At 39.3% G+C, this 25,597-nt stretch overlaps 1 protein-coding gene across 12 annotated transcripts in view; it reads left to right on the top strand.

The window, feature by feature from the left end:
* LTBP1 (latent transforming growth factor beta binding protein 1) overlaps positions 1 to 25,597 on the top strand; it is a 461,631-nt gene that overhangs the window by 264,767 nt on the left and 171,267 nt on the right. For all 12 annotated transcript variants that reach the window (XM_060026845.1, XM_060026844.1, XM_060026842.1 and 9 more), the window contains 2 exons: positions 16,345 to 16,447; positions 19,806 to 19,877. In XM_060026845.1, the coding sequence (XP_059882828.1) occupies positions 16,345 to 16,447; positions 19,806 to 19,877 (175 nt within the window). The remainder of the gene's footprint in view (positions 1 to 16,344; positions 16,448 to 19,805; positions 19,878 to 25,597) is intronic.

Here is a 25,597-nt window from a genome sequence, read left to right as displayed (position 1 = left end):
GATAGAGAACATTCACATGTATGGCCTTACCTGACCTTCAAAACAACCTCATAACAAGGAAAAGTAGGTATTCTTGTCTCCCATTTACTTAAGTGAAACTTGAGGCTCAGAGAGGTAAGGGGACTAGCTTGTGTTGGTATTTCCAAAATAGTAGCTCTTTTTCCACTTTGGCAAACTCACCATATCTCTGGCCCTTGGTTTCTTTATTTTTCAAATAACTGGTTTGGCTGAGAAGACTACCAAGGCCTCTTTTAGTCATGCAGTCCTCTGACTGTGATGATTTTGATGTCTCTCTTCTTTTCTGCAATCTTAGGCACCACTGATACTTACATATGCACAGGATCTGTGGACAAAGCAAACTGTACAAACCTCGAATACAGTCAGTACCTAGAAAGATCTTTCAAATCCACCCCGACTTCAGAGACTCAAGTGTTTGCTCCTCTAAAAAGCATTTCAATCCTTCAGTGCACATTGCTCTCTCCTCCCGACCTTTTACTGCATGTAGAATCCAATCAGACCATTTTGAATTTAGTTGTTTTAAAGTTGATGATTTTGTGCCTCTCTTCTCTTCCCCACAAGCTTGTGCTTTGCATGAGGACAGGGCCACTTACAGACTGAGCTCAGTACTGGGCACAGGTGAGTTGTCAGTAAGTATATTAGTATTAGTCAGTGTAGGTTAGGCTTTGCTGCAGTAATAAACATTACAAAAGCTTACGCTTTGTATGCACTATATGTCTAACAGGTGAGCAGGAGGGCTCTGTGCTACACATCTCTCAGGGACTCAGGCTGATGGTGGTTTCCACCATGTTACTGCTGTGCTGTATGGAAAAATGACCTCTCAATTCTGACAGCAAGAGAAGTCTTAACCCCCAATGTGACTGTAATTGGAGATAGTCTGTAAGGAAGTAATTAAGATTAAATAAAGTCATAAGGGTGGGGCCCTGATACGATAGGATTAGTGTTCTTGTCATAAGAGATACCAGAGAGCTTCCTCTCTTCATCATGTGAGGACATAGCAAGATGGCAGCCTCTTATAAGCCAGGAAGAGAGTCCTCACCAGAACTGGCCGTGCTAGCACCTTGATTTTGGGTTTTGACACTCCAGAACTGGGAGAGAAAATAAATGTTGTTGAAGCCACCCAGTCTCTGGAGTTTCGTAATGGCAGCCCAAGCTGACTAACAGAGTAAGGGACCAGAGCATGTGGGGAAGCAAGTGGTTCTTTGGTGAGCAGTAAATGTTCCCACCACAAGTGGCAGAGCAGTGGTCAAGACAGACATGGTTCCCTGCTCACAGGGAATTGAAGAAACTCATTAATATGGCTTTGTGGCGTTCAGTTTTTCTATACTACTTGCGACCAAACCACAGGTAATTATTAGTTTTGAGTTCTGTGTACTTGGATGAGATACCGAAAAACTGAAAGCTTAACCAAGTGAGGCACGTGTTACAGCTGACATAGTGTTATGAGGCCTCAAATGGGTTTTTGTTCCTTTCAGTATCTCTATGTAAACAAAAATGAAACTGACAAGCAATGAAGCTTCATAGAAAGAATTTCTCTCAATACAATTCTAGAAATAAGCGTTGGGGAGAATAGGCCTTATGTTCATCATTTGTGAGTGATCTGATTGCTGTAGTAATAACCATGCCATGCCTACATGCCTGTCTTTATTTCCTCCCTCATCTTGAGTCTAACTTTATAAAGGAAATATCCTTGGTAATGGAAGTTTGGATAAATTTCATGTTTGTACCAGCTAGTACTAGGATTTATGATGTTATTTGTGTTTTGCTGCAAGGAAAGGCTAACAGGAATTATGATGTTGGGATATAATCATGAAAAAACATAATTCTTTTTGCAATTTAAGAATAGCAAGACACATACATCATAGCTTGCTAGACTTGACTGTTGAAATACTCAAATCATTGTAGAGGTGGAGAAAATAGGCAGCCCAAATTTGATCGTTTATTTAGAAAAGATGTCAAGTAGAATCATACGTTTCATGCTTAAGAATTTTTTCTCCTTTTATGTTACTTTAAAACCATTTTTGCCTTAGTGTAACTTTAAAAATACTGTTTCATAAAACTAAAGTAGTTGTCTGGAATTCCTTGAAGCCCATGGTTTGGCTTCAGCAGGCTTTAAACAAATACACTGTCAGAAATCAATGTGGATACATTTCCAACAGTTAATGCCCTAGTCACAGTAGATACTTTGTAAAATCAATACCCTGAAATATCAGAGGATTATGGTTGTATCAGATACACCACATGCCTAACATTGTTTTAATTACTCTAATAAAAGAAAGCTGGGCGGACTTTAAAAAAACAAAACAAAAACAACAAAAAAAATCTTGCCTGTAAAGAATGTTCTGCTCAAGCCAAAGCAAATTTTTTACAAGTTCTTTTAGAAAATCTGGAAGTATTTAAGCGTTTTCCTCTTCTTCTTATGAGACAATGCCTGTTACCCTGCCAGTGCTCCATCGTACAATATTCTCCTTTATGACAACAGGCGTTTAGAACAAGTTGATCAAATATGTTGCTATAGTTACGTTAGTGATAGGGTTCAGAGATTTGGACCTTTTTTCTCATTGGCACATAGACATGAACATATTTAATGTTCTGGTATATGGACGCTGAAGAGTTCTCATGAGGTTTTCTAGTTTGATTTGGAGCCATAGTTGGTCCACAGGCTGGAGGACTGTTTTGCTCGGAAGATGGGCAGAAGTCATTTTGCCAAAGTGGAGATGTGTTTATATCACAGTGAAAAGATTAATAGAAACAAAGAGGCCCTGTGACAGAAGTTTGGATTAATTGTTACATTACATACAGGGAGAACTTTCCCCATAAGGGTCCTCATTCTGGTTTTTATGAGAAATCCCAGATTTTCAAAAAATGGGATTCACATTCCTCAACCAGATTCAGAGAACTGAGGGTGTAGCTTCTGTTTGCCAGAATACCTCAAGGCTTTGTGCCAGAACCTTGGAATAAGGTGCTTCTGGGTGGGGGTAGAGGTGAGCATGGCAGTTGCACACTTGGAATAATTTATGGGACACCTGTGCAGAGTGGGTTGATCAACCAAAATGTGACTTTAAAATGAGTCATCGCTCAAGGCATGGAAAATCTGTGTCTCCATGACTGTCTTGAATAATTTCTGATATTTTGCCTATTGGTAATCATCTATTCATTATAATTCTTATAATTTAGAAAGGAGCCATTTAAAAGCCATGACTGTTTTTAGAAAGAGCTGCCCTTTTTTCTGTGAATACTGACTAGCAGAAAAGGGAGAGGGTATGAAGCAGGGTCCAAGAGAGGAGGCCCATTCTGGTTATCACTGATCAAGTTGGTCCAGGTCATGGTATGATGTTAGGACTAGGAAGCATGTGGCAGCAGGGAATCTAGTGTATCAACCTGGCAGGCAGGGAACATTTAAGGAACATGGAGCTTCACAGGTTACCCTCACCCCTGCTCTAGAGTCTTCATAAAATCATAGAATCTAGGTGCATCAACGAATATTTGCAATTAGTCTATCCTTAAAATTTGATTGGTGAGGAAGCTAAAGTCCAGAGATAAATAAATTTGCTTCACGTCTTGTTTTGAGTTTATGGTAGGTAAGGGCCAAGACTGAGGCTTTCTGCTTCCTACTCCAATATTGTTTCTACTGTTCCATCCAGGCTCTTAGGTCATTTCTCCTGGGTGTGGAGGATTCACAAGAAACCATTGCTGTCTGTATAAGTCAGCTTGGGCTGCCATAAAAAATACTATAGACTGGGTGGCTGAAACAACCAAAATTTATTCTCATAGTTCTGGAGATTGGAAGTCTAAGATCAAGATGTTGAGAGATTCAGTTCCTGGTCGGGCTCTCTTCCTGGTTTGTAGATGGCCACCTTGTCACTGTCTTCAGACGGCAGAGAGAGAAAGGGCTCTGGTCTGTCTTCCTCTCCTTATAAGGACACTAATCCTATCACAAGGGCCCCACCCTCATGACCTCATCTAAACCTAATTACCTCTCAAAGGCCTTACCTCCTAATATCATCCTGTTAGGGGTTAGATGTGAATTTGCATGGAGGGGCACACCAACATTCAGTCCATAATACTAGCTGAACGTGAAAGAACAGATACATTCGCTGGGACATGTTTTAGGGAGTTCCATGTTCTGCGGTGTCTTGTGATTGCACCATGTATGCTTGGGAGTAGATGCAGAGTAGGCTTCACTATTTTGGCTTCATGGTCTTGGTCCTCTGGCACCAAGACATGGCATATGACAAGAAGGATCTTGATGTCCCCAAAGTGAAATCATCTGCTGCTTGAACATTGATATTAACTGGTTGACTTATTGTGATACCATGTTGTCCTTCTTGAGTAGAATAAAAATGAAATGCAGATAATCACAAACTCTCCACAGCATTTACTCCCTGACCATTTTCTACCGGTCAGAGCACTTTTGTGAAAACCTGAACATTTTTAGCAAAATCTTAAGAATATCGTGTTTCTTCTTAAATATCTAGAGCTAACTTACTATTTTTTTTATACATCTTTTCTCTGTAAGTTGAATCTGGGACACTGTATTATATTGAGTAACTGTTAGATTACTTTGTCATTTGTTAAATAAGCCCGGATGTTTAAATGAGGGACCCAGAGGAAGGGGTCTAATATTGACTGTGAGGCATGCATGTCTGGACATGTGGCTGTCTCATGTAGAATCTGCCTCTATGTATTGTCTAAGTTTTGAGAGGTCTGTGAAAATGGACATTTTTAGTCCCATTTTATAGAGAAAATAGGCAGAGAGAGGTTGAGAGTTTTGCCCATGGCCATGTAGGTGATGATGGGTAAAGTGAGGATTTGGACCCACGTTTGTCCAACTTCAAAGACTATGCTCCTGTCATTTATTCAGTTACGGGTCATCTTTACACTGCTTTTCACTGGACCCACAGGGGTAGAATTGTGTGGGAAGGTCAATTTCACAGTCATAAAGCACTAATTCTGCCAAACATGGAGATGCCTGGGAGTTTGTTTTGTGTTGGGACCTCTCTTACTGGGACAGCATTTGTTGGGAAAGAGATCATTTGTGGTGAACTTAAAAACCCCCTTCTGCTAGTCATGTGAGGAGAAGTATAGCTCACGGGCCTTTAATAATTATCCAATTTTATATTTTGGTCCTCTATTACTGATCATGTTGACCTTAAATATAATTTCTTCCCTTTTTCCCCCCATGAATGATGTACTCTATCCCGATAATTCTTACTTACTTTTGAGGGGAAGTACCAGATGTAGAATACTATACTTTTATAAAAACATACTCTTTTCTTCCTCTTCTTCCTCCTCTTTATCAATATTTCCACGTTTGCCACACTGCTTCAAAGATGTCAAATATCTCACTGGAAGCAAGCCAAAACTTTTGGGAAAAGGAATGGTTACCTTTGCTTTTCCCTGTCTCCTGATTAATTTTGATATCCAACTACAGATTGACTCCCACATTGGGAGAATTCTCCATGGCTTAGCTCCACCTCATTCTCTGACTTTCCCCACTGGCTTGCTGTTCCTTTGCATTTGGCCTGCCTTCCTCTGTCCTTCCCCCGCCCTCGCCCTGGGGTCTCTTCCAGTTGTATTAGGTATTGGGCTTAGTTAAAGCCGCTCCATCCCTTTGGAATCTCTCTCCCCAGTCCAGCCGTTGAGTCACTGCCTTGTTTCAGTTCTTGCCTAAACACAGCTCTGCACACTCTTGCAAGAAAGAGTTGCAATGCATCAGCCTCTCTTCTTTCATGTTTTACTTTGATGCAATCTCTAGGAGCATTTTAAAAATCTGTATTCCTTTAACATTTTAGGTTCTGTTTATTTGTTTCTTTGGTTCTAGCGCCTTAACCTCTTTGAGAAAATGTTCTTTATTCAAACTCAAAGTATTTTATACTTCAGTGTATAATGGTTCCTGATAACAAAATAAAGTGAGCTACATACATGTGATAAGGATAATTTGTAAGAGTACTTCACTATTAACATTTTTAAATGTCTTAAGTAGTGGGTCCTTGACATGGTGGCCATCTTCATGAAGTGACCCTTCTACTACTGAAATATCTGAACCCTTTTAAGAAATGTATCCTGAGAGCCTAACAAATTGGCCAGCACTGTACCACTTGATAGGTTGCACCCACACAAGATATAAGCTGAGGAGGACGGTGCAGGTCCAGCCCATGCTCTGCTTACCAAACACTATGTCCTGGTGCAGAACACACCCCAAAAGATCACCTTCTTTTAGTCCCTGCACAGCGGCTGATGGGGTAAGGTCAACCATGCTTGGACATGTATCATTTAATCTCACCACAATACTTTGAAGTTGGGATTACTGTCCCATTGTCTCAGTACCGGTCAGGAGAGGCTGGATAATCTGTGGAACATCTCGTCAGAGAGAGCTGGGGTTTAGATCCAGCTGTAATGATTCCAATCCAGTACTCCTTCCTTTTTCCCAAGGCTGAATCTTCCTTGGAGAAGATCCACTGGCCCAGTGTAGCAAACGTTCTTGAAATGAGGATATTATAGGTACCAGTAATCTTAAGGTATGAAAATTGAATCTCTTGAAACCACACTCCAATGTTTATCACAGTCTCTTCAAGCAATTGTTCATCTCTGAAGCAACTCCAGTGGTGAGATTTTAATTGACAAAAAATAGAAGCCATGATAAGTTGAAAACTTATCATTCCAGCTCATATATTTATAGGGAGATCTAAAACCAGTTGTCATCACAGCTTTATTTTGAGTATCAGGAAAGTGGTATGGTGTTTTAAAACTGAGGATTTGCAAGGTAAGTTTTTCAGATAAGTCTGCAGATAAGTGTTCTCAATCAGGTCAAGATTTAGAAAAGTACAGTGTCTTGCAGTCTGTTAATTCTTAACAATGTTTAACAAAGGCTTTTACACCATTGCTTGCAATAATTTTTTGTTGTAAAAGTCAAACCATGAACATTCAAGGAGTAATTGTAATGATTTTTAAATAGTCTTACCTTCTGATATATAGTGCTAATACAGGTATGCAGATAGGAAAGGTCGAATTATTTTCATGCACCCAATCTTTTAAGAATCATGGTGATTAGGACTGGGAGTAGCTCTATTTGTTTTTCCCTTTTCTCTCTAGTTTGCGTAAGTCCTCACCTCTCAGGCTGGGGTGAGCATCTCTGGTGATGTTGATTTGAGGGACGAGGTGTGAGACACAGGAGATGGGTAGGAATGCATCTGCCCAGACACAGTCCTGTAGAGACGTGAGAGCAACAGAAGTACTTGGGGTTTCTCTAGTGTGTAGTAATTTGCATTTCCTAAATCAAGTAATGCAACCTGTCAGTGTATACTGAGCATGGAACCCTAGACCTGGCAGAAACCCTAAGAGTCATCTACTTCATACCCTGAGCATTCCTGAGAGATGGTCCTCCAGCCTCCATTCCCAGGGAAGATATTGACCTCTTCCATTGTTGAGGATTATTAACTGTTGAAAAGGTCTCCTGCTTAATGAGCTGAATCCTTTCTTCCTGTGATTTGCAACCTTTAGTCCTGCTAATACCTTCACCATGCAGCTAACTTCAAACAGCAAGTTTGTTTAACATATCTGAACTCTGCCATCTGTCTTATTATCTCTACTTTCTTCAGTTGATACTCACAGGACCCAGTTGCCAGAACCTTCCTTGTTCTGTTTGGACACCTCTAGGTGGGTCATACATTTGCTGAATCATAGAAGGGACATGTGGGGTTAGAGCGTCCCCTATCTGCAGCCAGAGGTTGTGGGAACTTTTTGAGGAGCTTTATCACATTGATCGATGGACAGGGTAGATTTTTCTTTCTGACTTGAAATAGCTAAATATTGGATTATAAAGTTAGCGCATTTCTTCTGGATTTCTAATAAGATATGCCTTGCAATGAGAGACAGGCTTTCTCTGAAAATGTGGTGAATGATTCACATAGGAGAAATTCATTTGTTTTTTTTTGTTTCTTTTCTTTTGTTTTTAAAATTTTTGCATTTTATTTATTTTATTATACAGCAGGTTCTTATTAGTCATCAATTTTATACACATCAGCGTATACATGTCAATCCCAATCTCCCAATTCATCACCCCCCCCACGCCCCCACTGCTTTCCCCACTTGGTGTCCGTATGTTTGTGCTCTACACCTGTGTCTCAATTTCTGCCCTGCAAACCGGTTCATCTGTGACATTTTTCTAGGTTCCACATTTATGCGTTAATATACGATATTTGTTTTTCTCTTTCTGACTTACTTCACTCTGTATGACAGTCTCTAGATGCATCCACATCTCTAAAAATGACCCAATTTCGTTCCTTTTCATGGCTGAGTAATATCCCAGTGTATATATGTGCCACACCTTCTTTATCCATTCATCTGTCGATGGGCATTTAGGTTGCTTCCATGACCTGGCTATCGGATATTGTAAATAGGGCTGCACTGAACATTGGAGTGCATGTGTCTTTCTGAATTATGGTTTTCTCAGGGTATATGCCCAGTAGTGGGATTGCTGGATCATATAGTAATTCTATTTTTAGTTTTAAAAGGAACCTCCATACTGTTCTCCATAGTGGCTGTATCAGTTTACATTCACACCAGCAGTGCAAGAGATTCCATTTTCTCCATACCCTCTCCAGCATTTGTTGTCTGTAGATTTTCTGATGAAGCCCATTCTAACTGGTGTGAGATGATACCTTATTGTACTTTTGATTTGCATTTCTCTAATAATTAGTGATGTTGAGCAGCTTTTCATGTGCTTCTTGGCCATCTGTATGTCTTCTTTGGAGAAATGTCTGTTTAGTCTTCTGCCCATTTTTGGATTGGGTTGTTTGTTTCTTTAATATTGAGCTGCATGAGCTGTTTATATATTTTGGAGATTAAGCCTTTGTCCGTTGACTCATCTGCAAATACTTTCTTGCATTCTGAGGGTTGTCTTTTCGTCTTTATGGTTTTCTTTGCTGTGCAAAAGCTTTTAAGTTTCATTAGGTCCCATTTGTTTATTTTTGTTTTTATTTCCATTACTGTAGGAGGTGGGTCAAAAAAGATCTTGCTGTGATTTATGTCAAAGAGTGTTCTTCCTATGTTTTCCTCTAGGAGTTTTATAGTGTCCGGTCTTACATTTAGGTCTCTAATCCATTTTGAGTTTATTTTTGTGTATGGTGTTAGGGAGTGTTCTACTTTCATTCTTTTACATGTAGCTGTCCAGTTTTCCCAGCACCACTTGTTGAAGAGACTGTCTTTTCTCAATTGTATATCCTTGCCTCCTTTGTCATAGATTAGTTGACCGTAGGTGCCTGGGTTTACCTCTGGGCTTTCGATCTTGTTCCATTGATCTATGTTTCTGTTTTTGTGCCAGTACCATATTATCTTGATTACTGTAGCTTTGTGGTATAGTCCGAAGTCAGGGAGTCTGATTCCTCCAGCTCTGTTTTTTTCCCTCAAGACTGCTTTGGCTATTCGGGGTCTTTTGTGTCTCCATACAAATTTTAAGATTTTTTGTTCTAGTTCCGTAAAAAATGCCATTGGTAATTTGATAGGGATTGCATTGAATCTGTAGATTGCTTTGGGTAGTATAGTCATTTCACAATATTGATTCTTCCAATCCAAGAACATGGTATATCTCTCCATCTGTTGGTATCATCTTTAATTTCTTTCATCAGTGTCTTATAGTTTTCTGCATACAGGTCTTTTGTCTCCCTAGGAAGGTTTATTCCTAGGTATTTTATTCTTTTTGTTGCAGTGGTAAATGGGAGTGTTTCCTTAATTTCTCTTTCAGATTTTTCATCATTAGTTTATAGGAATGCAAGAGATTTCTGTGCATTAATTTTGTATCCTGCAACTTTACCAAATTCATTGATTATCTCTAGGAGTTTTCTGGTAGCATCTTTAGGATTCTCTATGTACAGTATCATGTCATCTGCAAACAGTGACAGCTTTATTTCTTCTTTTCTGATTTGGATTCCTTTTATTTCTTTTTCTTCTCTGATTGCTGTGGCTAGGACTTCCAAAACTGTGTTGAATAATAGTGGTGAGAGTGGACATCCTTGTCTTATTCCTGATCTTAGAGGAAATGCTTTCAGTTTTTCACCATTGAGAATGATGTTTGCTGTGGGTTTGTTGTATATGGCCTTTATTATGTTGAGGTAGGTTCCCTCTATGCCCACTTTCTGGAGAGTTTTTATCATAAATGGGTGTTGAATTTTGTCAAAAGCGTTTTCTGCATCTATTGAGATGATCATATGGTTTTTATTCTTCAGTTTGTTAATGTGGTGTATTACATTGATTGATTTGCATGTATTGAAGAATCCTTGCATCCCTGGGATAAATCCCACTTGATCATGGTGTATGATCCTTTTAATGTGTTGTTGGATTCTGCTTGCTTGTATTTTGCTGAGGATTTTTGCATCTATATTTATCAGTGATATTGGTCTGTAATTTTCTTTTTTTGTAGTATCTTTGTCTGGTTTTGGTATCAGGGTGATGGTGGCCTCGTAGAATGAGTTTGGGAGTGTTCCTTCCTCTGCAATTTTTTGGAAGAGTTTGAGAAGGGTGGGTGTTAGCTATTCTCTAGATGTTTGATAGAATTCACCTGTGAAGCCATCTGGTCCTGGACTTTTGTTTGCTGGAAGATTTTTAATCACAATTTCATTACTAGTGATTGGATTGTTCATATTTTCTGTTTCTTCCTGGTTCAGTCTTGGAAGGCTATACCTTTCTAAGAATTTGGCCATTTCTTCCAGGTTGTCCATTTTATTGGCATAGAGTTGCTGGTAGTAGTCTCTTAGGATGCTTTGTATTTCTGCAGTGCCTGTTGTAACTTTTCCTTTTTCATTTCTAATTTTATTGACTTGAGTCCTCTCCCTCTTTTTCTTGATGAGTCTTGCTAATGGTTTATCAATTCTGTTTATCTTCTCAAAGAACCAGCTTCTAGTTTTACTGATCTTTGCTATTGTTTTCTTTGTTTCTATTTCATTTATTTCTGCTCTGATCTTTATGATTTCTTTCCTCCTGCTAACTTTGGGTTTTGTTTGTTCTTCTTTCTCTAGTTCCTTTAGGTGTGAGGTTAGGTTGTTTATTTGAGATTTTTCTTGTTTCTTAAGGTAGGCTTGTATAGCTATAAAATTCCCTCTTAGAACTGCTTTTGCTGCATCCCATAGGTTTTGGATTGTCTTGTTTTCATTGTCATTTTTCTCCGGGTATTTTTTTATTTTCTCTTTGATTTCTTCAGTGATCTCTTGGTTATTTAGTAACATAGTGTTTAGCCTCCATGTGTTTGTGTGTTTTACGTTTTTTTCCCCTGTAATTCATTTCTAATCTCATAGCGTTGTGGTCAGAAAAGATGCTTGATATGATTTCAGTTTTCTTCAATTTACTGAGGCTTGATTTATGACCCAAGATGTGATCTATCCTGGAGAATGTTCCGTGCACACTTGAGAAGAAAGTGTAATCTGCTGTTTTTGGATTGAATGTCCTATAAATATCAACTAAATCTATCTGGTCTATTGTGTCATTTAAAGCTTCTGTTTCCTTATTTATTTTCATTTTGGATGATCTGTCCATAGGAGCAATTGAGGTGTTAAAGTCCCCCACTATTATTGTGTTACTGTCGATTTCCTCTTTTACAGCTGTTAGCAGTTGCCTTATGTATTGAAGTGCTCCTGTGTTGGGTGCATATATATTTATAATTGTTATATCTTCTTCTTGGATTGATCCCTTGACCATTATGTAGTGTCCTTCCTTGTCTCTTGTAACATTCTTTATTTTAAAGTCTATTTTATCTGATATGAGTATTGCTACTCCAGCTTTCTTTGATTTCCATTTGCATGGAATATCTTTTTCCAGTCCCTCACTTTCAGTCTGTATGTGTCCCTAGGTCTGAAGTGGGTCTCCTGTAGACAGCATACATATGGGTCTTGTTTTTGTATCCATTCAGCAAGCCTGTGTCTTTTGGTTGGAGCATTTAATCCATTCACGTTTAAGGTAGTTATCGATATGTATGTTCCTATGACCATTTTCTTAATTGTTTTGTTTTTGTTTTTGTAGGTCCTTTTCTTCTCTTGTGTTTCTCACTTAGAGAAGTTCCTTTTCCATTTGTTGTAGAGCTGGTTTGGTGGTGCTGAATTCTCTTAGCTTTTGCTTGTCTGTAAAGGTTTTGATTTCTCCATCGAATCTGAATGAGATCCTTGCTGGGTAGAGTAATCTTGGTTGTAGGTTCTTCCCTTTCATCACTTTAAGTATATCATGCCACTCCCTTCTGGCTTGTAGAGTTTCTGCTGAGAAATCAGTTGTTAACCTTATGGGAGTTCCCTTGTATGTTATTTGTTGTTTTTCCCTTGCTGCTTTCAGTAATTTTTCCTTGTCTTTAATTTTTGCAATTTGATTACTATGTGTCTTGGTGTGCTTCTCCTTGGGTTTATCCTGTATGGGACTCGCTGCGCTTCCCGGACTTGGGTGGCTATTTCCTTTCCTATGTTAGGGAAGTTTTCCACCATAATCTCTGCAAATATTTTCTCTGGTCCTTTCTCTCTCTCTTCTCCTTCTTGGACCCCTATAATGTGAATGTTGTTGCATTTAATGTTGTCGCAGAGGTCTCTTAGGCTGTCTTCATTTCTTTTCATTCTTTTTTCGTTATTCTGTTCTGCAGCAGTGAATTCCACCATTCTGTCTTCCAGGTCACTTATCCGTTCTTCTGCCTCAGTCATTCTGCTATTGATTCCTTCTAGTGTAGTTTTCATTTCAGTTATTGTATTGTTCATCTCTGTTTTTTTGTTCTTTAATTCTTCTAGGTCTTTGTTAAACATTTCTTGGATCTTCTCCATCTTTGCCTCCATTCTTTTTCTGAGGTCCTGGATCATCTTCACTATCATTATTCTGAATTCTTTTTCTGGAAGGTTGCCTGTCTCCACTTCATTTAGTTGTTTTTCTGGGGTTTTATCTTGTTACTTCATCTGGTACATAGCCCTCTGCCTTTTCATCTTGTCTGTCTTTCTGTGAAAGTGGGTTTTTTTCACAGGCTGCAGGATTGTAGTTCTTATTCTGCTATCTGCCCTCTCTCGTTTGTATTTTTAAGTTGTAAAAATCACTTTAATCTGGGAATAAAAATGTGGTTCAATAGAGTCAGCCTGTGTCCATGTGATAATGTCTCATGGAGAAGTAGAATCTTCCATTCTGAGAGAAGGTCATCCCGGATTCTAACATCCTTTTCAATGTGGTTGTCTCCAATGTGGCCTTTTGGTGTGGAGGGGAGATTCTTTCTCTACCTTCTTTTACTCTAGATGCTTCCTACATCCAGGTAAGACGTAGTGGTGCTGAGTAGTCTCTTGTGTGAGAGCCCTCATCTGGCCACAAAGATGTCTCAGGTGGAGTTTCTAGCTACACGTTGAAGTCTCTGCATTGTTAAATAACTAAAGGGGCGTACATGAAACCTTGTGCCTTGTTATAAGCCTGGTTTCATCCCTTGCAGTCTGTCCTCATACTGTGCAGACCCAGTTTTGAGAAGAACACACAGTGTCATGGTACCACCTACGCTGCCATTTATTTAATCGATTTGGATGGCTTGAGCTGCTCTTGGAGGTGGACCCGCAAAACAAGGCCATGGGATAAAGCAGCCTGAATCCTGTAATGAAAACCTTGTACGTTTTTGGAGGCCTGGTCAGGAAAAATGATTTATTTTTGCCTTCCCAAATAAAACATTCTCAGAATCCAAGGTGAAAATTGGATTTTAACTGCTACTAAAATTTAGAGCATATAAAATCGGCAAGTGTTGAGAGTTTTGCTTGGTGAAAGGAAGAACCTAGAGAGCCTGTGACAAGAATGGACTACATGGGATGTGCACTGGTGTCCTATGTAAGTCTGACTGATAAAACTGGAAATAAACCATAAGCAAATTTTGGCAGTGGACTGCAACAGTAGACACCTCTGGCCTCTCGCTGTTGTGGCCTCTCCCGTTGCAGAGCACAGGCTCCGGACGCGCAGCCTCAGCAGCCATGGCTCATGGGCCCAGTCGCTCCGTGGCATGTGGGATCCTCCGAGACCGGGGCACGAACCCGTGTCCCGTGCATCGGCAGGTGGGCTCTCAACCACTGTGCCACCAGGGAAGCCCTTCTGTGTTCTTAACATAATCATTTTGCTTCCAGTCTTATGCCTGGAGCACTGTTCTTTCTTCCGTGCTTCATATTTTAGATTTAAGCCTTCTGTGATTAAGCTAAAGGAGTCTGGGAGCTACCTCAATCCAGCCAGTGTGCGCTCTTCTTCCCTCAGGTTCTCCATTTTGTACAAGTGTTCACACTCCCTTCCCCTTTCCCCCCTCCCCTCCTCCTGCTTATCATACACTATTTTTGGAGAGCATACAACATCCTGTTGAAATCATTAAAAACCACAAAAACCTAAGGAATTCAAAGCTGTGATGTAACAAAAACTTCATTAGCTGAGCTGAGCCTTCTCTGGTTTTGTTTTACAATTGGGACATGTAGTTACTTAGAGCCTCGTTGGGAATGCTGCATGGGTAGACCTGGTGGGAAAGCAGCGCTGTCCCTGGAGGCCTGCCAGGTGACTGGTGTCTACTCACTGCTGCCCTTCTTCGAGTCACCACCTGCCCCAGCTTTTTGTCCCTGAGTTCTGCTTGCTAGCCTGGGCGAGTTTACTAATTTCCATGGTTTTTCCCAGAACCACCGCTTGCTTGAATGGATGGCAACTAGTTTGTTGGTTTCCTAGTTCCTCAGGTTGTTTGCTCCTTTCTTCCACTTCTATTGAGCGTTTATTTGCAATGTGTACTGTGTATTGGGATATAAATAAGATACATCTGTGTGTTTAATTAAAAAGCGTAGGGGAAGCAGTGGAATTGTGTAGAAAGTGCCCCGGAGTAGAGGGGATGGTTGGAGGAACTTGCTGAAATTGAGGAGGGAGGAGGCTTTGTGGTGAGGGTTCTGCAGGGCTGGGGATTAAGGGATAAAGAACGTTTCTCAAGGCAAAAGAAGAAGGAAGGGCGTTCCAGAGAGGAGAAACTTTTGGAAACGCAGTTTGTACAGAAGATAAGGAGTCCTTTGGTGTGCCTGAAGAATGGATGTAGAGAGGTGGAAGGGGACAGAGAGAAAGATTGTCTAAGGTGAGAACAGGAAGGTCCCATGTATCATGCTAGGGAGGTTGCAGTCTTCAGACAGTGGAGAGTCGCTGAAGGTTTTCAGAGTGATGTGATCAGACTTGTCTTTGGAAAGATGACTCTGGAAACCATTTGGAGAATCTTACAGAGACTGAGGCAGAGGGACCCCTTAGATCTGGGGCGTGGGCTTAGCCTGCACAATAGGGATGAGGAGTCAGGTGGCCCTTCCTGCACAGCTGGCCTCCAGATCCGTGCACAGAGCAGAATCTGTTGTCCTAGAGCCTTCCCAACCCCACTGAGTTGGTCTAACTTTAGGATCCTGCCTCTCAGCCTCTTCTGACCTCGGTTGACCATAAGATGAGATGGATCTTCACATCTGTCAACTCGTGTTGCTCAGGTGGCCTCTGCGCCTGGCTCTTCTGCCTGCTGGCCCGACTTAAACCTGCCAGCACCTTCCTAGCTTGGCTGACTTCCCTGGGTCAGGGTGCCTGGAGCCTTTTGTCCAGAGCTGATCTGGCTCAGCCCGTGATCATATCCTGTCCCTGCCCAGGCCTTGGTGTTACAGGAGGACCAATGGCCTCTTTAGGTGGGGTCTGTGCCACATCCTCAAGGTCTCTGTACATGCCTCACCCTTACAGCCCTGTTCCCTGAGTGTCCACGGCAGAGATTTCAACAGACAATTAAACCTCAAATTTAAAAAGTTTATCTTTTATTAATTTTTAAAATTTTTTAAATTAATTTTTTAATCAGAGTATAGTAGATTACAATGTTGTGTTAGTTTCTGCTGTACAGCAAAGTGAGTCAGTTACACATATACACATATCCACTCTTTTTTAGATTCTGTTTCCATATAGATCATTACAGAGTATTGAATAGAGTTCCCTGTACTATACAGTAGGTTCTTATTAGTTATCTATAAAAAGTTTATCTTTTAAGTTTTGAGGTTCTTACTAAGGAAGAAGTGACATTGGAGAGTTAAGTTTTATAAAGTGCTCTGAACAGTGACAGGTTTTCTGAAGACCCTAAAAATGCCAAGGAGCTCTTGGAAATATGCATGTTTACTTGAGTGCGATATTGTGTGCTGGTGTTTTGTTCTGAGGTTTTAGAGGTCCCCCTGCCACCCCCCTACCCCCCGCCGCCCCGTTCTGTGTCAATAACAAGGGAACTGTTTTATAATGTGGCTGTGAAGCACAGCAGTGCTCTGGAGCTGGGCATCCTGCATTCAATTAACCTTTGTATTTCACACCTCATCATTGCAGTGTGGCAAAGCGCTTCCTGGCCTTTCAAAGCAGGAGGACTGCTGTGGAACCGTGGGTACCTCCTGGGGCTTTCATAAATGCCAGAAATGCCCCAAGAAGCCGTGTAAGTGACGTATCATCATTCCTTTGCAGGTTAATGTAACGTATCTGTTTCCTTATGATTACGGTTTTAATGGTGAGACAACATTAGACTTCAAAGAAATCGCATTGAATTGTAGAACGTGGTGTGATAAGTTGCATTTTCAGAAACCTTGCAAGTCTGAGAAAGCTTTCACATGGATTCTGTTTATTCATAGACACAGTTATCAGTTGCCTCGTCCAGCTGGATTACTTATTTAAAAAAAAAAAAGTCCTTAGAAAGGGGATGTGCTATAAGTAGGCTCTATTTTCTGAGGTGAAAGAAAAATAAGATCTCTTTTAAAATGATAATTAAATTTCCAAACCCTATAAAAAGTCAGAGCAGTTGCTATTTCTTAAATTACATTCCTTAAATGAAATTTTTATTAATATCCACGACTTCTCTTGTAGTTTTTATTACACTATAGGTTTTCAAATTTCACTGAAAGGAAAAGCTAAAATGGAGAAACGAATGATTGCTGATTTGTGAAAGAGAAACTTACAGTCACTAGGACACAGTGCTTTTCTCCTTCTCCTCTTAGTTGCTACTGTTAAACTATCACATTTTCGTGACGTGAATCTCTGTTGACACCCACATGCATTTAGTCTATAAAATTTGTTGTTCAGAACCTGTTGAAGTGAATAAATCCAGATGTACATCTTTCTATTACTTTTTTCACTATTTTTCTAATACTTTTCAGAAAGCCAGAGGTAACTTGTTTTAAGTTGAGCTTTTTTCCTCTTATTCGGCGTGTTTTTGCCAAGAAAACAAGTGATGTTTTTCTCTTCATCATCTTTTGCTTTGTGTTACTGAAGATTTTTATAGTTTTTTTAAATAGTTTATGCTGCAAGGATTTTCTCATTGGCTTCAATTGGCTAAGTTTTATTTACCCTTCTTTAAACGTCTGTTGATTTGATTGATATTCTCAACTGCCTTTTAAACCTGTTCAATCTAGAATCTGCCATTTTAGAATCACTGCTCCATAGGTCTGTCTTACATACTGTTCTTCCATCACCATCGTAATTTGTTTTAAATAAATTGTCTCTCTTCCTTGTCTTTCAGACTTACATGTTCTCTAAATCTTTTGATGTCTACATTAATTTCACTTATTTTCTTGATAATTGCTCCTATCTTCCTTTAGAGGAATAATTTTTGGAAACACCTACTAAAGTTTCTGATAATTAATGAATTCTTCACATAGGGAGGGAAAAAAACCACGTAAATAAAGACATTCAGTACCGAGACATTGTCCCCAGTGGACTTTCTCTGAGTTTCAGTAATGATTACCAATGTGAATTCCCAGCAAGTGGGTTGAGTGTGATGGTCCTGCCTCACTGAAAGATCCATCTGCCTAAAATTATTGTGGCAACCTGACTGAAGGGACATCTAGGGGACATCTGGTATGATTTCAAGAGCATGGAGTTTCGAGTTAGGTAGACTAGAGTTTGACTCCAGCTCTGTCATTTGCTGTGGAGTCTTATGGATCATGAAACGAGTCTATATTTAAAATGTTGAAGAAGCATTGCCTTTTAAAAAATGTCTTCCCTTCATTTTTGGGTAAGTTTGTCTTCAGGAATATTGTGATGGGTGGTATGTTTCCCACTGCTAAGTCTAAGGGCTGAGGAAAGAAGTCCAATTCTTACAGCTTGGTTTTGGGGCTACATTTATGTTCACTAATACTTTTTCCATTTTATCTCTTATTTTTCTTTTCCATTTCTCCCCTTCTCTGTGTATCTTTTGCTTATTTAGCTTTTTCTCTTTCCTCTTATTTCCAAATCCCAGCGTTGCAAGACAGGGACAGAAGTTAAGAGTAAAGGGAATCATACTGTTGTGTTTTTCTGTTTTGCTTTGTTTTTTAATCCCTAACTCCTGACCTTCTATCATTTTCTATCTAGAATTTTATCATATGGAGATAAATTCACTGCTTTATATGCTTTTATATCTTAATATGATAATTTAAGTAGAACATGAGAAAGTACAAAGTTGCTATCACTTTTAACTAAATGCTGATGAAAATCAGATGATATATGGGCTCGCCTAACGTATAAATTGAAGACATTGATTCTGTTTCACGAAGAGCAACGCAGATTATGAATGAAGTAAACTATTAACATCTTGACATTTACTCCTTTTGTGCCGTCCTACGATGTGACTCACTCCCAAGAAACACACTCAGGGTCACATTCTTCCTGTGTTGTTTAACAAACTTGCCTTGGTTGGTACTAATCTAAATCATACTCGTTTTGGAAAAGAGCGGACTTTCCTTGGCTTTAGACACTGGGTTCTGTGTTCCATGCCTTTTTTTTTTTCACTCAAAGTAGTTCAAAATTCAGTTTTCAGGTGGCTCTTATTTAATGTTTTGAAGTTTTTGTTTAGCCACATACAGAAGGACCTTGCATTGTTGATCAGTTCTTACTGTGAAAACGTAATTTTAAATCTGCAAATAATTTCATGAGAGAGTCTGTACTCTATTAAAAAATAAATTATCTCTAAACTCCACAACAACCCTGACCTGCTCAGTAGATGGGAATACTCCCATTGTACAGAATTCCATTTGAAACCCAGGAAGCTTGTCTTCCAAGGTGGCAGAGCCAAGATTTGAACCTAGGTCAACTTGGTCCCAGAACTTATGCCAGAAAGGTTCTCGGGTATCACGTTAGGATGTCAGAATTTCAGTGACTAGGATTTTGTTGATAAATTGGTGACCGCGACATTTGTATTGTTGATGAGTTTTCTGAGTTGATGAACCATACAACTGATCAGAGCAGCCCTTCACCTCTCCCAGCTTCCTGTCCTCACCTTCTATTCTTCCCAGCTTCATGGTATAAAGAATCAGCTCATCACTGGAATATGTGAGCCTGTAAATGAGGCGAGCATACAATTTATTGTCTAAACTGGGACACTTTTAAAAGTGAAATGGCGTGCTATTGATGAACTTTGCTGGATCAAAGGTATCACCAAGGGTTGTCTGAGGCAGACCAGGATGTGTAGTCACCCTCTCTGAATTTATAAGAAAATTCAACTGCCTGTAGTTAATCATTGGGGAGGAATTGATTTTTTTTTTTTTGGTAATAAATAATCACTAATTGGAAGAAAATATAGAAGTCTTATGATTCTTTGAACTAACATAATCAAGATTGACAACTAACTGAGATTTATGTCTGTTGCAAAATATGAGGTATACTGAAAAACAAGGAAAATGTGAAAGAAATGCATATACCTTGGGTTGGTATCTTAGAAATAAGATCACTGATGCTTTATATGGCTTTGGTTACCACATATAGTAGTTTAGGGTTTTAAGAATTTAAACTAAGCATGTAACATAACTGTTTCTTCTTTACAGCTTATCATGGATATAATCAAATGATGGAATGTCTACAGGGTTATAAACGGGTTAACAACACCTTTTGTCAAGGTAAGATTAACTGACTGCATTGGTGTATGAGCTCAACAGTTGTTTGGCTTTTGAGAAACCTGAGTTGTTTTGCCATGCTTTGTTCATTAGCCCAGCATGTGAAGGTTACACAGAGAACCACCTCTTGCTCCCTCTGTTTGGGAAATAGAAATTTAGTGTGTTGTTGCTAGAATTACTTCACTGCCATTTAAACTTTATGGAACTTTTCCCCCTTCTGTCTATTTGTGATGAAATCCAGGAGAGTTGGGATTACATTACGGAGCCCTCTGTGGGCTCCACGCTAGTCACCTCCTGTCCACGTGTGGGTGTGTGTGCATGTGAGCACATACATGGACCTAGAAGTGCTACTTCTTTACTGACATATGATTGGGCAGCAGAGTCCCCTTTTTTCTTTCATCAGACTATTTCTGGCTACCTTGAAGTATTCAGGTATTAAATATCAGAGCAAACACACATTTCTTAGTCAATAGGGTAAAACTATGTAGTTAAATGTGAAATGCCCTGAGTGCTTTTTTTTTTTTTAACGTATTTATTGGAGTATCATTGCTTTACAATGGCGTGTTAGTTTCTGCTTTATAACAAAGTGAATCAGCTATACATATACATATATCCCCATATCTCCTCCCTCTTGCGTCTCCCTCCCACCCTCCCTATCCCACCCCTCTAGGTGGTCACAAAACACCGAGCTGATCTCCCTGTGCTATGCGGCTGCTTCCCATTAGCTATCTATTTTACCTTTGGTAGTGTATATATGTCCATGCCACTCTCTCACTTCGTCCCAGCTTACCCGTCCCCCTCCCCGTGTCCTCAAGTCCATTCTCTACATCTGCATCTTTATTCCTGTCCTGCCCCTAGGTTCTTCAGAACCATTTTGGTTTTTTCTAGATTCCATATATATGTGTTAGCATACGGTATTTGTTTTTCTCTTTCTGACATACTTCACTCTGTATGACAGACTCTAGGTCCATCCACCTGACTACAAATAACTCAATTTCGTTTCTTTTTATGGCTGAGTAATATTCCATTGTATATATGTGCCACATCTTCTTTATCCATTCATCTGTTGCTGGACACTTAGGTTGCTTCCATGTCCTGGCTGTTGTAAATAGAGCTGCAGTGAACATTGTGGTACATGACTCGTTTTGGGTTTTTTGTTTTGTTTTTTTTAAATAAATTTATTTATTTTTTTTTTGGCTGCATTGGGTGTTTGTTGCTGCACGCGGGTTTCTCTATTTGCGACAAGTGGGGGCTGCTCTTAGTTGCAGTACACAGGCTTCTCATTGCGGTGGCTTCTCTTGTTGTGGAGCATGGGCTCTAGGTACGCGGGCTTCAGTAGTTGTGGCACTCAGGCTCAGTAGTTGTGGCTTGCGGGCTCTAGAGCGCAGGCTCAGTAGTTGTAGCACACGGGCTTAGTTGCTCCGCAGCATGTGGGATCTTCCTGGACCAGGGATTGAACCCGTGTCCCCTGCATTGGCAGGCGGATTCTTAACCACTGCGCCACCAGGGAAGCCCATGTGGTACATGACTCTTTTTGAATTATGGTTTTCTCAGTGTATATGCCCAGTAGTGGGATTGCTGGGTCGTGTGGTAGTTCTATTTTTAGTTTTTTAAGGAACCTCCATACTGTTCTCCATAGTGGTTGTATCAATTTACATTCCCACCAACAGTGCAAGAAGGTTCCCTTTTCTCCACACCCTCTCCAGCATTAATTGTTTGTAGATTTTTTGATGATGGCCATTCTGACTGGTGTGGGGTGATACCTCATTGTAGTTTTGATTTGCATTTCTCTAATCATTAGTGATGTTGAGCATCCTTTCATGTGTTTGTTGACAGCCCTGAGTGCTTTTGTTCAATGTATATGGAAACATACAGTCAAGGGACCTTCAGAAATCATCCAGTTCAGTGTCTATACTTTACAAGTGAGGATATTCAAGCCCAGACTGGTTAAATGACTTTCCTGTGGCTAAATAGAGCTGAAGTTGTAACTCACGTTTACCAGTGCCTAGTTTAGTATCCATATATGATAGCAAATTCGTTTCAGTTACTTTGGGAGGTGCCCACTTAATGCTGCTCATTTCCCAGTACGCATCTAGGATGAAGGTGGTGGTGTTAGTAACTTATGTGTACTTTGGAATAAATGTTGAAAGAGACTCCAAGAGTCTTATTGAACGAAAATCCATTTCAAAACACAGCACATGTCCTTGGACTTGTGGTTTCAGGCTCTCTCTTCTTGGCCAGTATGTGTTTATAGGGCTGAGTAGATTTAGGTAATGTTAACAATATATAGATTAATCCCTATTAAAATGGTTCGTGTCAAAGGAATATCTTAATTACCTGAGAATTTTCTCAAGTAAATTGTCTCTATAATACTGTGTCTGTTTAACTTTTATGACTTGTAGAGCTTTTACTGACTTAAAAAGAATCTTTTTTTTTGAAATGCACATAGATATACCATGTCTTTAAAAAGTTTTGCCTTCAAATATTATAAGCCCTCATCCTAGATGAAAGAATGTTGGCAAAGGAGAGGTTGCCCAGGGTGCTTTTTGAGAAACATCTGCAAACCTGTAGTACTGCTAGGTACATGGGAGTAATGGGTTAATTAACATTATGTAAGAATCAGTAGAATTTAAGATATTATTAAAAGTTCATATTATATGGATGGAAGGTTGAATTAAATGGACGGAAGAATGAATAGGTGGCTAAATGTATATTCTACAGTATAAACCAAGTTGTTTCACAGATTTGGATAAAAATATACATGAAAAGCCCTAGCCCATTATGAGGATGTGTTAGTAGAAGCAGAATGAGCAGGGCATTGGAAGTAATGACCTTGTACTCTGCCAGTCAGACTGAATTTGGGGTTTGGGTATTTGGTGTTCATTATCTTTCGGCTAATAAGGTCAGCCAGGCTTGTGAAGGGCCTGGTGTTAAACATGAGGGTGTTTAGCCTAGAGAAGTTGAGATCGAAGAGAAATGTAATGGCTGCCTTACAAACATGGCTTTAAATAAATGTTTGATCAACTTTCCTACAAAACAAGACTTTTATGAGTTGCTTCAAAGGCCAAAGTCAATAGAATGGAGTTATAAGGAGGCATATTTACAACAACTGCAAGCAAACCTTTTCTGTGGGTTAGAGTTCCCCATCACTGTAATGAAACACCTTTGGAAGTACTGAGCTTCCAGCACTTAGAGGTGATCCAGCAGATCCTTAATAACTATTGGCTTGGGATGCTACAGGGACTTTCTATCCTATGCAGTACATAATGTTAAATAACTCTGTAGGTTCATTCCAGTACTCTGACGCCAGTATTACTCTGTCACCAAGGACAGAGGTTGTGCATGAGAAGAGGGAAATTACTTTTTGGTCTGTCGCACAATTTTTAGACATGTAGTTTCCTGAAGTGTCCCCTTGATCAGGCATATCTGGTTGCTTCATTAAGCTGTAGAAGGAGGAGGATCCTTATTTATCCTTCACCATCCTAATCCTACATGGCTAATTGGTAGATACTTTCCAGAAATGTCAGATGCTCCTAATTTCTCTGAATGTCAAATGATGAAGAATATACTTATTTTCTCGGGGTGGGGTGGGATTTGGACCTTAAGAATCCTAGTTAGAAACAGAGAGACAGAGAGTGTCCAAGGTCACACAGATAATTAAGAGGCCCAGCTAGGATTAAACTCCCAAGCCACCTCTGTTTCTGTCTGCAGTATGACCTCCTTTACCAATTTTATATATATCTGTGAAGTATTACTAATGTAGGTACGATATGCCATCTGTTTTGAGAACGAGTAGAAGTCAAAGCAATTAATGTCAATTTGGTTTTGTTTAATAAGAAAGGGTGGTTATCTAACATATTCCTTCCACTGGCTGGTTCAAGGTTCTAACAGTTCATATTCATAAAAATACCACTGTAGAAGTGGGAGTGAAAATTTGCAGGTAATCATTTGCCATCTCATTTAGCAAAATAAAGTGGAGAATCCTTTAAATAATTCCTTGAGGTTTTATTGTTTTTTCCTCTTCTGGTTTGGCCGGTATGGAGTGACCTTTAGCAAGTTTTGTTCATACTGAGCATATCAAATGGTTCCACCTCAGTCAGTTGCACTGACGTTCAGTAACGCCAAATCCTGGCTTATGTCTGTCTCAGGAAGATATTTGCAAAACAGTGTTGTACTTTTTGGCGTGAATTCTGGAGTGAAGTATCACAGAAAATTCTGTTTCATGGTGCCTCAAGAAGGCACAGATAAATTACACTACAGAGAAGATTGACTCATAAAATAATATGAATCTATTGAAATTGCTTTTGAGAGAAGGGCTTAAGTTCACTCCCTTGGTGATATTATTGGTCACTAAAATTGGGTAGAACTTTCTCACATTACATATATACACTTGGATTTTCCTAGAGCCTTGAAGCCTTTTGATTTTATGCTGCAGTTTTTCAAAAAAAGCCCATTAACCATCTAATTACTTGTGCATTCCACATTGTTCTTGGAGTTTAATGTCTTCTCAGTTTACAAAGCACATTTAAAATTAAAGTGATTAATAACTAGAATTACATTATTTCCTTCAACTAAGTGAATTAATGTCCTGAAACAACTTTTCATAATGGCCACTCCATAACAAAGAACCAACTGTTCACAAGTTAATTTCAGGAGCTTTCAAATAATTGCCCTAAAAGTTGGGTTCTTTTTCCCCCTCCTTTCTAGTGGTGCTACAATTATCTTTTCAAAGGAATGATTTATTACATGTAAACACATGGAGCTCTAAAACCTTGCCTCACTACCCTCAACGTTATGGAATTGTTATAATTTGCTTCATTTATCATAACAAACAATACAATTAAATTTCCTGGTGGATCTAGAGCAGCTTTTGTCATTTGATTATTATTCTAAAGTTTTGATGTAGAACTAGAATTAAATGAAGTAGTACCTCATGGAAATGATCATAGGAACTCCTACTTTCATACTTCTTCCCTGCATTTTGATTAGTCATTTGCCCATAACTTTGCCATGAAATAAATGAGTTCTTAAAAATGAGGTGTAAATCTAACTTTTAAAACTAGAATTGGGTTCTGAAATTACTTGGGGACCAGTCTTTTCAGTGAAATCTTTTATTAAAAGCAAATATCTCTTGATATGCTAAAATCACTTACCTGTTTGATTTTATAACTGTAAATTAATCAATCTACTGTTTTCTACATTTTTAGCATGTGCAGAGGTGCTGCGGGCAATGCCAAAATACATAGCTAGAAGACGTCTACACTTTTAGAATCCAGTGTATGCATATTCCTTTTTCGAGAATAATTTTGAAATCTTTAAAAAATATTCCATAATCCACAAACATTAGTTGGTGGAGCACTCCTGAGCTACAGACTGAGGATATGTGATGAATGATGAATAAGACATTGGTCTTGCCCTTTGGATTTAGTGTAATTAAATCAGTTTGAATCAGCAGGATGTGATTTGCTTTGTTCACTCATCCATCTAGCTGAATTTCAGCTGCCTCCAGATGAGCCTGTTAAAGCAAGTACGAAAGAGCTGTCCACATAACTTTCTTTTGGCATTATTTTATTACACTGGTTATTCTGCTTTAATAAAATACATTTACAACACAGATACACTAAGACAGTAATACTCTATTAAAACTGTCACTGCAGGTCTCCTTTTTGATAGAAAGTGCCCCGATGTGCATCTAAAACTGAATTGTATTCAGACCATAGAAA

Source organism: Delphinus delphis, chromosome 12 (genome assembly GCF_949987515.2).
Source record: "Delphinus delphis chromosome 12, mDelDel1.2, whole genome shotgun sequence".
In the NCBI taxonomy this organism is placed as follows: domain Eukaryota; kingdom Metazoa; phylum Chordata; class Mammalia; order Artiodactyla; family Delphinidae; genus Delphinus; species Delphinus delphis.
The sequence above is the reverse complement of the archived record's forward strand: the minus strand, read 5'-3'. Positions and strand labels throughout refer to the sequence as shown.